This window comes from Corythoichthys intestinalis, chromosome 1 (genome assembly GCF_030265065.1).
Source record: "Corythoichthys intestinalis isolate RoL2023-P3 chromosome 1, ASM3026506v1, whole genome shotgun sequence".
Classification (NCBI taxonomy): domain Eukaryota; kingdom Metazoa; phylum Chordata; class Actinopteri; order Syngnathiformes; family Syngnathidae; genus Corythoichthys; species Corythoichthys intestinalis.
Genome location: NC_080395.1, coordinates 35,393,799 through 35,407,543, shown reverse-complemented (window position 1 = coordinate 35,407,543; position 13,745 = coordinate 35,393,799). Strand labels below are relative to the sequence as shown.

At 40.7% G+C, this 13,745-nt stretch overlaps 1 protein-coding gene across 1 annotated transcript in view; it reads left to right on the top strand.

Moving 5' to 3' along the window:
* LOC130929539 (frizzled-3-like) overlaps window positions 1–13,745 on the top strand; it is a 44,587-nt gene that overhangs the window by 23,650 nt on the left and 7,192 nt on the right. The window contains exons 3-7 of the mRNA XM_057856789.1: window positions 6,707–6,903; window positions 6,971–7,273; window positions 7,345–7,507; window positions 11,213–11,512; window positions 11,581–11,832. Of these exons, the coding sequence (XP_057712772.1) occupies window positions 6,707–6,903; window positions 6,971–7,273; window positions 7,345–7,507; window positions 11,213–11,512; window positions 11,581–11,832 (1,215 nt within the window). The remainder of the gene's footprint in view (window positions 1–6,706; window positions 6,904–6,970; window positions 7,274–7,344; window positions 7,508–11,212; window positions 11,513–11,580; window positions 11,833–13,745) is intronic.

The following is a 13,745-nucleotide window of genomic DNA, read 5'->3' as shown; positions in this document are numbered from 1 at the left end:
AAGCCATTCATTTACGAATGTGATTGCACTTTAGTTTACGTTTTAATGTTCAGATATTAAGACTTGAATGAGGCAAAATAACATGCTTTTTCTCTCAAATATATTGTTATAATCATTTGTTTCAGTTGTACAGTAATTATTTTCTGTATAAAAATTAATTTGGTGTTCAAAAAGTCTTTTTTTTTTTTTTTTTCAAACTTGAGTCTTGAAGAAGAGGGGGTCGTCTTATAATCAGGGCCGTCTTGTATTCGGGCCAATATGGTATATATACAGTATATATGTGTATGTATATTTATGTATATGTGTGTGTTTCTCACTTGCTTCTTTATTCTGGCAACAAATAAATGCACAGCAATACAACGGGCTGCTGTCGGCCACAACCCATGCAAGCTCTCAGCTCCTGCTTCACTTGCCCGCTTCCGTATGTCACTTCACATGCCCCGAGTCTCTCTTAAAAGAGACGCGCTTATTCACGGACATTGCAATATGCTATTGTTCATTGTCATTCTGTCATAAAGCGTTTTATATAGGCTATCACAAAAATTGGTTTCACCACACCATGTATGTAAATTACTGCTTGCAATCTGTGTGTGTGGGCGTGCGTGTGTAAAGTCTTTTTTTTTTTTTAATAACTGAATGCTAAATGACTGTGATGCACAGTATTTTATTTTGTTGATTCTATTGTTTGATACTTTCATGCAAAATTATTTTAATACTTTAAAGCTAGATGCCGAATGTTCTGTATAAGCATACAGTATTGTTGTTTGCTTCTAATGGAGTGTGCGTTTAAATACATAGGATTTATTGTTTATTTTTTATTATTACAGTGGTACTGAGAATCGTGGGATTTCAATGGTATCTGCATCGACTACTAAATTTTGGGTATTGTGACATCCCTATTGCTTATTATTTTTGCTTATCATGCAGTCGAGAGATTTAAAAAAAAAAAAAAAAAATGCTGTTAGAACACTCATCAGCTTGAGCTATAAAAATGTGAGTACTCTATTGCCTTGTTGCCGAAAGATTGCAACACTAAATTAATTCAAATTATTGACGTGTTGTGGAGTTGGAGATGAAGCGGTGGTCTGACTTTCTGAGTGACAGTTTAATCTCAGTCAGGTTATCGCACATCGGCACGGGAGGCAAGAAACGAGCAAGTTAGAAGCATTGATCAAAGGAGGCTTATGCGATAGATTTATGAGATTGTTTTCGCACTATCCCCTTCCTCATCTTTACATCACTTAACCGACTTGGTATTTCCTCTCCTTCAGGCTACGTTTATGGGATTTTTGTATTTCACTTTCTTCCATACAAATCTTACGCCACAATGTTTAACAATTCATTTTACTCTAAAATCCCCACCGAAGCACTAACTCGGATAATTGCCCTGATTGCTAAACGCATTGACCTGTGCACGCACGCAAGCCTTGCGCACTTCTAGGCCGACTACATGATTTTTCGGCCGGACTGAAATTCCATCGTAAGAACAATGGCACAAACGTATACGCTTTGGAGAAACGGGCAGAATGAGGACACACAAAATGGGAGTCACACACATTTTCATTGCTTGAGTTAGTACGAGTAGAGACGGACAAAGGTTCTCTTCCTATGGCCAGTGAGACACACTGATGTACAAAGCATTAAGTGTCGCCTGAGGCTCAACTCTGCCGTGCATGTATGCAGTAGTCAGACAGAATTAGAGACATACAGTATGTGAAAACACTTGGCATCAGATTTCAAGCAAAATAATTGCCGTCGTAGTGACAGTCAATTTAGTAACATCTTTTTGTAAGAAACACTGCTTTAGCAGCTTAAAATGAATTTACATAGGCAAGTAAAAATAGTTGTGGCCATGAAGTAGGCAATTAGTTATTCTGAACTCTTAAATTTCCCTTTTTACAATGTAAAGGCCAGTCATTTTTGCAGTGTGGTCTTGCACTGAAATTCTATGAAACAAGTCCTTAACTCTTTATAGGGCAAGTACTTCTTTTTGGTAGTTAAAAAAAAAAAAAGAAAAGAAACATGGACATCATACTGTATTTTGGGTCACATAAAATCTTTCTATTCTTCATGTATATTATTTCTTATGTATTTTGTAATTACAGGTCATAAAATTATTGATTTAAAGTTAAGAATTAAAATTAATGATGAGAAAAACTTAAATATTAAATAAAAATAAAACAGAAATACACTACAGTTATGGCTCCAGTAACACTCTAAGGTTGACGTTGTCATGTGTTTTTGCACACAGTATTTAGCTCATCATTGACAGCGATGGACACACAATTCATTTAACCACTTCAGATCTGCATTTTTTCTGCTATGCAAAAAAAAAAAAAAAATCTTTGCTTATTCTTACTCTATTCAAATAACCAAAACAAAGTGCCTTTTTTGTTTTTTTTTTGGGTCGAGGATATATTTAATGTTTTTGTGGCTCATTTTTAATGTTGGTTACACTGTTATTATGCGAAATGAGCACTTACGTTTGCCTTTTTGAAGTTGCCTTTTGTCTCAGCCATTTTCAAAGAGCCAAAAATAGCAAAGAGGGCGTGCTAAACCTCATGATTTGATTTTGATGGGTAAATTTCCGTCCAATCATCTCCCAGAAGCGGCAATAGCAACTAAGTTCAGTGTTTTTATTGATTTTGAGACGCGAACTTGTCATGTCCTTCAGCAACATGCTAAGGTCTGAAGGGGTTAAACTTGGAGAACTCGCTCTGAATTCTCATGTTTCAGTGCCATTGTCAGCGCTAAACGCCCAATCCATTTTGACTCGGAAGGATGGCAGAGAATTTGATTCAGTGGCAGTGCCCCACTGATCTGTATCAAAAATATCATACTCAACATGTCAGCATGTTTCAACTTTGTCGTTTGGCTCCAAAGTAAGTGCTTTTAGAGTTTTATGTGATGTGTGCCTACAACAACATAACTGTACATCTGTGAATTATTGAGCGATGATGAGCGCAGTCACGCTCACGTGCGGTTGTGTGCACGAGTCCAAAACTGTGTCACGCTGATCACGCACCGCTGCATCCATTTACTGGTGGAACATGTGCAGATCTGGAACACGGCAATTGAGAACGATCAAAACATGCACACAAAGCTGGAGTGCACACACAAACACGCACAAAAGACGTACACGATCACACATGAATAGGTCTTTGCACTATTGGACTTGTACTGTGTAAGCGTATGCGGTAGCTTTTGTCGCTCGTCAATGAAAGTATGCTGTTTTACATCCAGCCTGGCATTGTGTTATATTTTAATGCCTCAGGAATTTCATGTGTGGAAGGAGCACAAAACTTAAACTGCTGACAACTAGTCTAGACAAACTGTCAATACAAATTATGTAAATACAGTGGTACCGCAACATACGATCGCTTCGACACACGATCTTTTCGACATCTGACGTAAAATTTGATTCGCCTTTTATATCTACATCCGACAACCTGCGACGATTTGTGACAGCGCAGCAGTTGCTTTTTTGACTACAAGACGGACGCACGGCAGATTTTCTTGTGAGAGAAATGGTTCCATGAAGGTTATTTCAGGTGGTGAAAACAAGGAAATGGTGACGCTTAGCAGTGAAATGAAGATGGAAATGATAGAAAAATATGAGCGTGGTGTGCGCATCTGTAAACTGGCTTAACAATACGACCGTAGAATGTCTACGATCTCGACGGTCCTCCTCTGACCTCTGTTAGCCAGTCTTTACATGTTAAGGCGGCAATTACTATTGTGGTAACATTGCCAAAGAAATTGCCAGCTTTGTCAGGGTTTTAATCATTTATTTTAGAAGCTGTGCAACACAACACGCCTACTGTCCGCCACAGTTGACGCCAACAACAAAACATTAAAAGAGAAGGTAAAAGCTCTTCCGCACTTCCTTACTCTGTCACGACAGCACGCATACCACATCCGCCACATTAGAATCCGATTCGCTACATTATTACAGCCATTATTTTTATGATATTCCGATTTTTATTAATAATTTATTCGTTTTGCTCTGTGTAACTGCTATTTGTAAGAGAACCAGCAGTATTTATTAAAGTGATCCTCTAACTTAAATACATCTAGGCTCTAATAAACCACAATTGTTCTCTTGTACTAAAATATGTTATTAGAAGCACATAAAATGTTAAATCAATGGCAATATTTTATAATATTTAGTCCATATTTTGACCGTTAGTTGGCGGCATGGTTTGCGGGCTCGCAGTGATGACGTCATTGGTATCTTTCATGTTCAACAATTGCTTATTGCTGCCTAAACTCGCGAAGTAAAATGCCACGATGTGCTGCTTTTGGATGCAATTTCCAGTCAAATGGAAACAAGGGGAGTGAAGTGAGTGGTCAAGGTGGAATTATTATTTTTAGTGAATAAATGTGCATAAGTGGAAGCTTCTCCCCCCTTTTTTGTCCCTGTATGCACGTATCCTACCCACCACGCGTTACAACTAGCGCCCGAACATTTTTCCTGGATCCTCAGTCAAGTAAGGGATCTGTCTATTTTCTGGATCCGACGGTCCCACCGCATGTGCAATATTGGTTTCGGATCTGTCCATTTTTTTTTGATTCGTCGGTCCCACAGTGGCTTTTCGGATCAGTCTATTTTGTGGATTCGACGGCTGCGACATTGCCATAGTATCGGTCTAATTCCTGGATCTTCGAGTGAGTAAAAACCGCGGATTTGGATTACTCTTGTGGTCTTTTTTGTTGACTATTCTTCATGGGAGTTTTCCCCAAATCATACCAAACAATCGAAGCACTATGGGACACTACAGTGACTCTGAAATGGACCTTACAACAATGTTGGATTTCGTCAGGGAACGCGTGTTTGCGTACTGCTGAGTGAAGAGTGGTCAAGGTGGAAATATTATTTTTTGTGAATAAATGTTTATAGGTGGAAGCTTCTCCCCTTTTTGGTACTTTTATACACGTATCCTAGCTACCACGCGTTACAATGTACAAGACATGGATTACACAAGTTGTGCTCTTTGGCCTGTACTGTAAGCACACGACAGCTCTGGATGCTAACAATCTACATAATTATATTGGGATAAGTTTGAAAACGCAATATGCTTACCTTGAATATCTGCTAATAAAACCGGACAGCATACACTCTCGCTCCCAACCGGACTTCCCAACAGGACTCTCTCGCATCACCAATTTTGTCCAACTTTTGTCTTATCAGGTATTTGCTGCACGCATTTTTCCCTGAAGCTCGTCTTGTGAACGACCGACAGTGCTGTCCTGCTCTTCACTTTTCAGATCTGGTTCAAATAGGAAGGGGAGAACTGACGACATGTTGGGAAAGCTAACGAGTGACACGCTGGAATTTCGGCAACGGGGCCAGTGACGTCACGCACAGCGCGACGTAACAAGAATGGCGACCTATCACTTAAAATAATTTTACAAACTATTAAAACAAAAACAGTAAGAGGGCTTTTAATATCAAATTATCATAACTCATACTAACATGTATCTTTTAAGAACTACTTGTCTTAAAAAGACAATCCCTTTAAGGATTTAGAGTAGGTTTTCAGGCTGTAGAACGAACTAATGGAATTGATGTATTCTTATGGGAAAATCCTGCTCGACATACGACCATTTCGATTTACAAACAAGGCCCTGGAAAAAATTAACTTTGTATGTAAAGTTAGAGGAGAAAGGATGTAATTTATTTGTTACTCTGTCTGTTCCAATATCACCTAATTTTATTTTCAGTTCAAATAAAATGTAATCGTTTTACTAAAGAAAGGTTGCCAGTAATGAAAACCAATAAAATGATGACTAGAATCCATTTTTAAGAATTTTTTTACCTGGAAAAAAAAATTGCTCTTGTTGAAAGATCTATCAATCTAAAACTATATTGTGTGTTTACAAAACTTACGAAAAACGTATTTCAATTTTACGACACCAACTCCTTCGTATTTTATCCCTGAAGCTTTATTTGCACATTAAAAGGGCAAAATACAATGTATGAATTCAATGGTCTTTTGTTGAATTTTATTATATCATTTTTTTAAAAATCCTGCACATAAGAATTAACTCAAAGTATGTAAAAAAAACTAATTTCAAGAAAGAAAAAAAGCTAGCTAAGTAGGAAATCAAGTCTAAAAACTACTGGGGAAAAAACCCAACTGAATTGGAGAACAAAAATGTAAAACTAAATAAAATTAATAACGGAAAATCTGCATCTTTGCTTAAAGAGATTTTAAATTGTTGCCTCCGCTGTGAAAGCAGACTCATCATCTTTCCCTAGCGGCCCATCAGGCTTATAAAGCACTGGCGGAAATACAAAGTAGATAAAGAAAATTAAAAAAAAAAAAAAAAAAATCCACCAGTCGTTTCCTATTTTGTCACAAGCTAATATATATAGTATGTGATTGCTCCCTTGTTTGTCCAACAGATTGCAATCAAGGAACCCACCCCCACCCCAAAAAATCTCTCTGCTGCATCAAGATGATGTTTGCTCATAAGTGTGCTGCTCTACATTTTTCATGAGGTTCTGAATGTACATGGAATACTAAGACGTGTTGACTTCCAGCAACAAAATCGAATCGAACTCGCTTAAGAGGTGTCCCCCTCCCTATTTTCTTTGGTGGGCACGTGAAAATTATTCCTACATACCTGTAATGACAGTTTTATTTACGGCCTTGCCCAGCTGATATTGAAAATTGAAGTTCTGCGTGTTTGTGTGTCACAGCCATTCCATCCCATCGTAAACTTGGTGTGCAGCCCTGACCTACGGATGTTCCTGTGCGCGCTCTACGCTCCAGTGTGTGTCGTGTACGGACAGGTGTCCATGCCATGCCGTGCTCTCTGCCAACGGTCCAAACAAGACTGCGAGAGATTAATGGAAATATTTGGACTCATCTGGCCGGATGATATGGAGTGCAGCAGGTGAGTAAATGGTTGCAAAATGTCATCACAAAAAAGACAGCACCATGACGGCTACACCCGCCCACAGGTTTCCAGATTGTGACGAGGCGTATCCTCGCCGAGAGGATCTGCAGAAAGGTTCAGACCCCACCGACCAGTCGTCCATGACCGTCCAGAGAGACTTCGGCTTTTGGTGCCCAAGAGAGCTGAAAATAGAACCAGAGCTGGGTTACTCATTCATGGGCAAGAGAGACTGCTCTGCTCCTTGCCCATCCATGTACTTCAGCCAACAGGAAGTGACCTTCACACGATACTTCATTGGGGTCACCTCTATCATCTGTTTGTCCGCAACGTTGTTCACCTTTCTAACCTTTCTCATTGACGTCACCAGGTCCGTAAGATGACATTAGCTCATTGTTTTTAATGCAACGTTGCTTACAGAATGGTGTTTTTCTCCAAAAGGTTCAGATACCCAGAGCGACCCATCATCTTCTATGCTGTGTGTTACGTCATGGTGTCGCTTGTGTTCTTCTTGGGCTTCTTGTTGGAGGACACCGTAGCGTGCAACACAGTCAACCACACTCAGTTCAAAGCTGCAACTGTAACACAGGGCTCGCACAATAAGGTGAGATTCAATAGGCAAAATTAGTCTCTTAACTCATGTTAACTCATTGGCTGCCATTGACGGCGATAAACACCCTATCCGTTTAAACTGGGAGGAGCTGGCAGAGAAGATTTGCCATTGGAACTGATGTCTATATCTGTCAAATCTGTCAGTTCCAATGACATAAATATCCGTCACTTCCAATGACGGAAATATCCGTCAATTCCATCTATCCATCCATTATCCACTGCTAAATCCGGGGTCGGATTGCGGGGCCAGCAGCTTTAGCAGGGAAGCCCAGGCTTCCCTCTCCTCAGTCACTTTAACCAACTCCTCCGGCGGGATCCCAAGGCATTCCCAGGCCAGCTGAGAGGCAGTCTCTCCAGCGTGTCCTGGGTCATCCCCACGGCCTCCCGCAGTTGAGACATGCCCAGAACCCTTCTCCAGGGAGGCGTCCGAACCAGATGCCCGAGCCACCTCAGCTGGCTCCTCTCAAATCGTAGGAGTAACGGCTTGACCCTGAGTCCCTCCCTCAAAGCTTCTCACCCTATCTCTACGGGGGAGCCTGGACACCCTGCGGAGGAAACTCATTTTGGCCGCTTGTATGTACTTAAATTCCAGTGACAAAAATATTCATAAAATCTAATCTATTTCAAATGAATTTGACAGACCATGAGTCGGACCGAACAAAATTCACATGTGGGGTTCCTCAAGGGTCAATTCTCGGACCACTTTTATTTAACATCTAATGCGTTTAGCTTAGATCATGCAACAGTATGGCATCTCCTATGACACCTATGCAGGTGACACACAACATTTCTGTGTCCCCACAGGATAACAGTCCCTTAGTCTCTCTGAGTAAATGCATTCATCAAATCAATGAATGGATGTGCCAGAATTTTATCCAGCTAAATGTGGGGAAGACTGAGGGGATCATATTTGGGCCAAAAAAGGAAAGGTCAAAGATCAGCACGCACCTTGGCACAGTGTCACTTACAGCTACAAATCAAGTCAGAAATCTTGGCATAATTATTGACTCAAACCTAACATTTTACAGTCATCTAAAGTACGTCACTAATAAACCTGCTTAGTACCCTCCAAAAAAATATAGCCAGAATTAAGGAGCTTCTGTCTAAGCAAGACATGGAAAACTTATGCATGCATTCATTTTTAGTACATTGGACTATTTCAACGGAATATTTACATGTCTTAATAAAAAATCAGTTGGGAAGCTGCAGCCAGTACAGAATGCTGAAGCCAGACTTCTTACAAATACAAGGAAACCGGACCATATTACACCAGTTATGAAATCTTTACACTGGCTTCCAGTGACTCAAAGGAAAGATTATAAAATACTACAGCTTGTCTCTAAAACACTTAATATCCTTGGACCAAAATAAATGCTTGATTCGTTTGACCCCTTCGGTCGTCTGGAACTGGTCCGCTGTATGTTCCAAAAACAATAACCAAGCAGGGCGAGGCAGCATTTAGTTACTATGCTCCTCCCCTTGTATGGTCAAACTGTTAGCTCCTTTAAATCAGGGCTAAAAACGCTATTGTTTACCACAGCGTAGTCAGAACTGTCTATATTTTTCAAATTTCAAGTTATTTGCTTTTTATTAATTTTTTTTGGCCATATTTCCACTTCTGATTTCAGTTATTATTTTTTTCTAATTATTTATTCTCTTGGTTATTTAATGGGATTTTTATGTAAATCGCACCTGAGTATAAGTCGTACCAGCCCAAAAATAAGCAATGAAGAGGGGAAAAAAAAAAAAAAACATAAGTCGCACCGGAGTATGTCACATTTTGGGGGGAAATTTACATGATAAAATTCAACACATAGAACAGATATGTCATCTTGAAAGGCAATTTAAAATAAAATACAATAGAGAACAACATGCTGAATAAGTGTAAAATATGATGCATGAACAACGAAATGCGAACGTGGCCGGTATGCTAACGTAACATAGCTATTAAGAGTTATTCAGATAACATGCTAACAAGTTTACCAAACCATTATTGTCACTCCAATACAACAAAATAACATGTGAAATGTTATATAATTTGTTATTAATTTCACACATAAGTCGCTCCAGAGTATTAGTCGCACGTCCAGCCAAACTATGGGGAAAAAAAAAAACCCTGTGACTTATAATCTGAAAAATATGGTAAGTTTAGTTCCTTATTATTTCCTTATTATTTATTTCCTATTTCAATTGTATTTAACTTTTACAAATCATTTTATCACGGTTTGTGGATCTTCATGTGATGTAAAATACAGTACTTTGAATTTCCTTGTGTTGAATTGTGTTGTACATATAAATTTGCCATGCCTTCCCTTGATTTTTTTGTTAAATCAGTCAATTTAATGACACAAATACCCATCAATTCCAATGCTGTCAGCCTCTCCCAGTTGAAATAGACAGGATGTCTATTCGATTGCAGGCCAATAAATTTTTTTTTTTTTATGTCTACAAAATGTTCTTGTCTGGTCAACTACTAGAGGTTAGATTTTGTGCCCGAACCCGAACCCGACCCGACCCGACCCGAGGTCGGGCCCACAATTTAAGCATTCACGTTCGGGTCAGGTCCTGTCGGGCCGCCATGCCGGACTAATAAATTATTTTAAAAAAACAAAACAAAAACAAAAATGGAGAGCATGCTCTCTGTATTGCGCTTTTGCTTGTGCGTGTGCACGAACGCCGTGGCGCCGGCCGCTTTTTCTTCTTGTCCTCCCCCTGCACGGCCGAGGCGCCGCCCTCTCCTGTTCCCTCTCCTTGTCAGAGAAGCGCGTCCATGTGAGAACAATATCCCACACACTCAGAAATATGTTTAACAAACTTTCCCAGCGTTATTTCGTTGTGTGAATGCTTTGATAATTCTAAAAAAAATATGTAGGTTATTTAAACATTAAGAAAACTTGCGTTTTTTTCTGCCAACTCGAAGAAATGAAAATAAATTGCTGCTGCTGCGTTTTTTCCGCGTCACTCAAAAAAATAAATAAATAAATAAATAAATTTAAAAAAAGGAGAGCAGGCTCTCTTTATTGCGCTTTTGCTTGTGCGTGTGCACGAACGCCGTGGCGCCGGCCACTTTTTCTTCTTGTCCTCCCGCTGCACGGCCGAGGCGCCGCCCTCTCCTGTTCCCTCTCCTTGTCAGAGAGGCGCGTCCATGTGAGAACAATATCCCACACACTCAGAAATATGTTTAACAAACTTTCCCAGCGTTGTTTCGTTGTGTGAATGCTTTGATAATTCTAAAAAAAATATGTAGGTTATTTAAACATTAAGAAAACTTGCGTTTTTTTCTGCCAACTCGAAGAAATGAAAATAAATTGCTGCTGCTGCGTTTTTTCCGCGTCACTCAAAAAAAAAAAAAAAATCGTGTTTTTCGGGCTCGGGCCTGCAAATCTAGTTAAGTGATCGAGCTCGGGCCGGGTCGGGCCTCAATACCAGCGGGCCGTGTCGGGTCGGGCTGGATTTTTTAGGCCCGAACTAGGCTCTATCTACTACATGTTGTCTGCAAGAATGTGGTGTCAAGTCTCTTTTCCAAGAATGCCCAAGAAGTCCTCTAATTCTGTCGCGCAGGCCTGAAAATCTCAAATGTCCTCCCACAATCTTTAAAAAAGAGACACAAATACGTGTCTAAATGCGCTTTCTCTGTAATTCATGTTAAAGAGAGTGTAGTCTTAATTGATGAATCATCTTTTTCTTCATCTTGCAGGCGTGCACCTTATTTTTCATGATCCTCTACTTTTTCACCATGGCTGGCAGCCTGTGGTGGGTCATCCTGACCATCACCTGGTTCCTGGCGGCCGTGCCCAAATGGGGCAGCGAAGCCATCGAAAAGAAAGCCCTCCTCTTCCACGCTGTTGCCTGGGGGCTCCCGGGGGCCCTCACCGTCGCCCTATTGGCCCTCAACAAAATCGAAGGCGATGGGATCAGCGGAGTGTGTTTCATAGGACTCTATGACATGGACGCCCTACGGTGGTTTGTTTTGGCACCGCTCTGTCTCAACTTGGCGGTGAGTAGAGACTGCAGAAGAGTGAGTAGGAGGATGCCGCTGGTTGTCATTCGTCTATCTCGCTCCAGGTGGGCGTCTCGCTTCTTTTGGTGGGGATCGTGGCTCTGAATCGCGTGCGCATGGAGATCCCCCTGGAGAAAGACAACCAAACCAAGCTGGTCAAGTTCATGATCCGAATGGGCATTTTCTCTGCGCTCTATTTGGTGCCCTCGCTGACAGTGATCGGCTGCCACGTGTACGAGCACGCCTACCGCCGCGTGTGGGAGACCACCTGGATGGAGGAGAACTGCCGCCGCTATCACATCCCCTGCCCGTACAAGGTGGGTGTTCCCACACTCCTTCTTCCTCATCATCATCATGGTTCTCCTCTAGTCCCACTCATATACTTGCTGCCTTTGCTCAGAGCTCGCTCAGTCATGCTCTGCTTCCCCAACTCTAAAAGGTCTTTGTGTTGTTATGAAGAGTGGTGTTTTTAGCCTCACCGGCTTTAAAAACTCAATGCGCAGACTTAAAAAGCTTTTACGCTCTACGGTAAACTTTCCCCTCATTTACACCCACCAGTTAGACGATGGGATAATGCCATAATGGTTTTCATGACGACAACATCAGCCAGTTTGAGACAGGCACGGTAATTGGAAAAGGGGGCGGCAGGTGCAAGTGCTTATGTTACACCAGTGTGTGTGGGAGAGAGAAAGAGAGCTCATAAAGGGGGACCCCACTTACGTCCTATTGTAATGCTGGAATCTCAGTGTTACTCTGTGTCACTGGGTCTTCATCTGCCATGGTGTTGCCTAGAACTGCTTAGTGTGGGGGCGTTGCCTCAGGATCATTGCCTTCGTTGCTTTTATTATTCATTTTTAGCTTTTTTCCCCCCCGTCACAAGGCACCGTAGTTTTCGGTCTTATAAGTTGCACCGGCCCAAAAAAAATGCACAATGAAGTTAAGGAAAAAAAATACAGAATGGAATAGGGCTGCAACTAACGATTATTTTCATAATCGATTAATTGGACAATTACCGTAATTTCCCGAATATAACGCGCACTTTTTTCCCCCCAAAATCAACTTGTAAAATCATGGTGCGCATTATAAACTGGTACATGGATGGAGACAGAAATATATTGACCCTGAGTTTATATATATATAAACCGATTTTTTTTTTTTATTGACACGGCCACGTTGTGTTGAAGAAACGTTTGCGGTGACCCGTTGCCGACCATTACGGTACGTGACGTCACCATTTTGTTTCGGTAATACTTAACTCTAATCGGCCGAATGATTTCGTCTGTGTTAAATTCTGCGTTTTTCACTCTTCATAAAGCACAGAATTTAGTTTCTTGAACTCATTTGAGTCAACGTTTATTGCAGCTCCGCAACTCGGACCATAATAAACGTAAGCACACAGACTTCCTGTGTCCGTCAACTATATGTCCCTCGGGAAACTCAAACCCAAATAACAATAGTTCCTATTTTTACTGTCGTGTTGACAGCGATGAGCTCTCACGGATTTCCGACTTATGTTCTCACTTTTATTTTACCGTATCAAACCATGGAAGAAATATTTATTCATCATGATGAAACGAGCAAGTTATACAGCAGCCTTTAAAAGAAAAGTCACGTCTGTTTTGTTTTCTCCTAGATTCTGGTAAGTTGGAGAAGTTGTCAAATCATATTATTACCATAAATATTGTCAGTTTATGGTAATGTTTTGAACTACCAATGTGCTATGCTTGCGCTGTGTTTCACCAGTCAGTAAAATGACATTTCTGTATCTGTACACGAGCTCTGTTTTCTTGTATTCTTCTATTTATTGGTGCTAAAATTAGGGTGCGCGTTATAAGCGGGTACAATAATTTTCCCTAGATTTTACAAGTAAATTTGGGGTGCGCAACTGCGCATTATACACGGGTGCGCCTGATATTCAGGAAATTACGTTAATTAAACTAGAAACTGCAATTTCTGGAGAAATTACTCTGGGTCTTTCCTGTGAGGAGATACAGATCTTAGCCCTGCCCAGGGCTATCAATAAAAAGGACAAACATGCCCGTCAATGGCATTAAACAAAGTACCGTAATGGCCCAAATATAAGACGGTGTTTTTTGCATTGAAATAAGACTGAAAAAGTGGGGGTCGTTTTATATTCGGGGTCTAGACATTATATCCATTCACGACGCTAGATGACGCCAGATATCATTGAAGCGAATGCTGTACTTGACTCCCCAGGCTAAAGCGACTC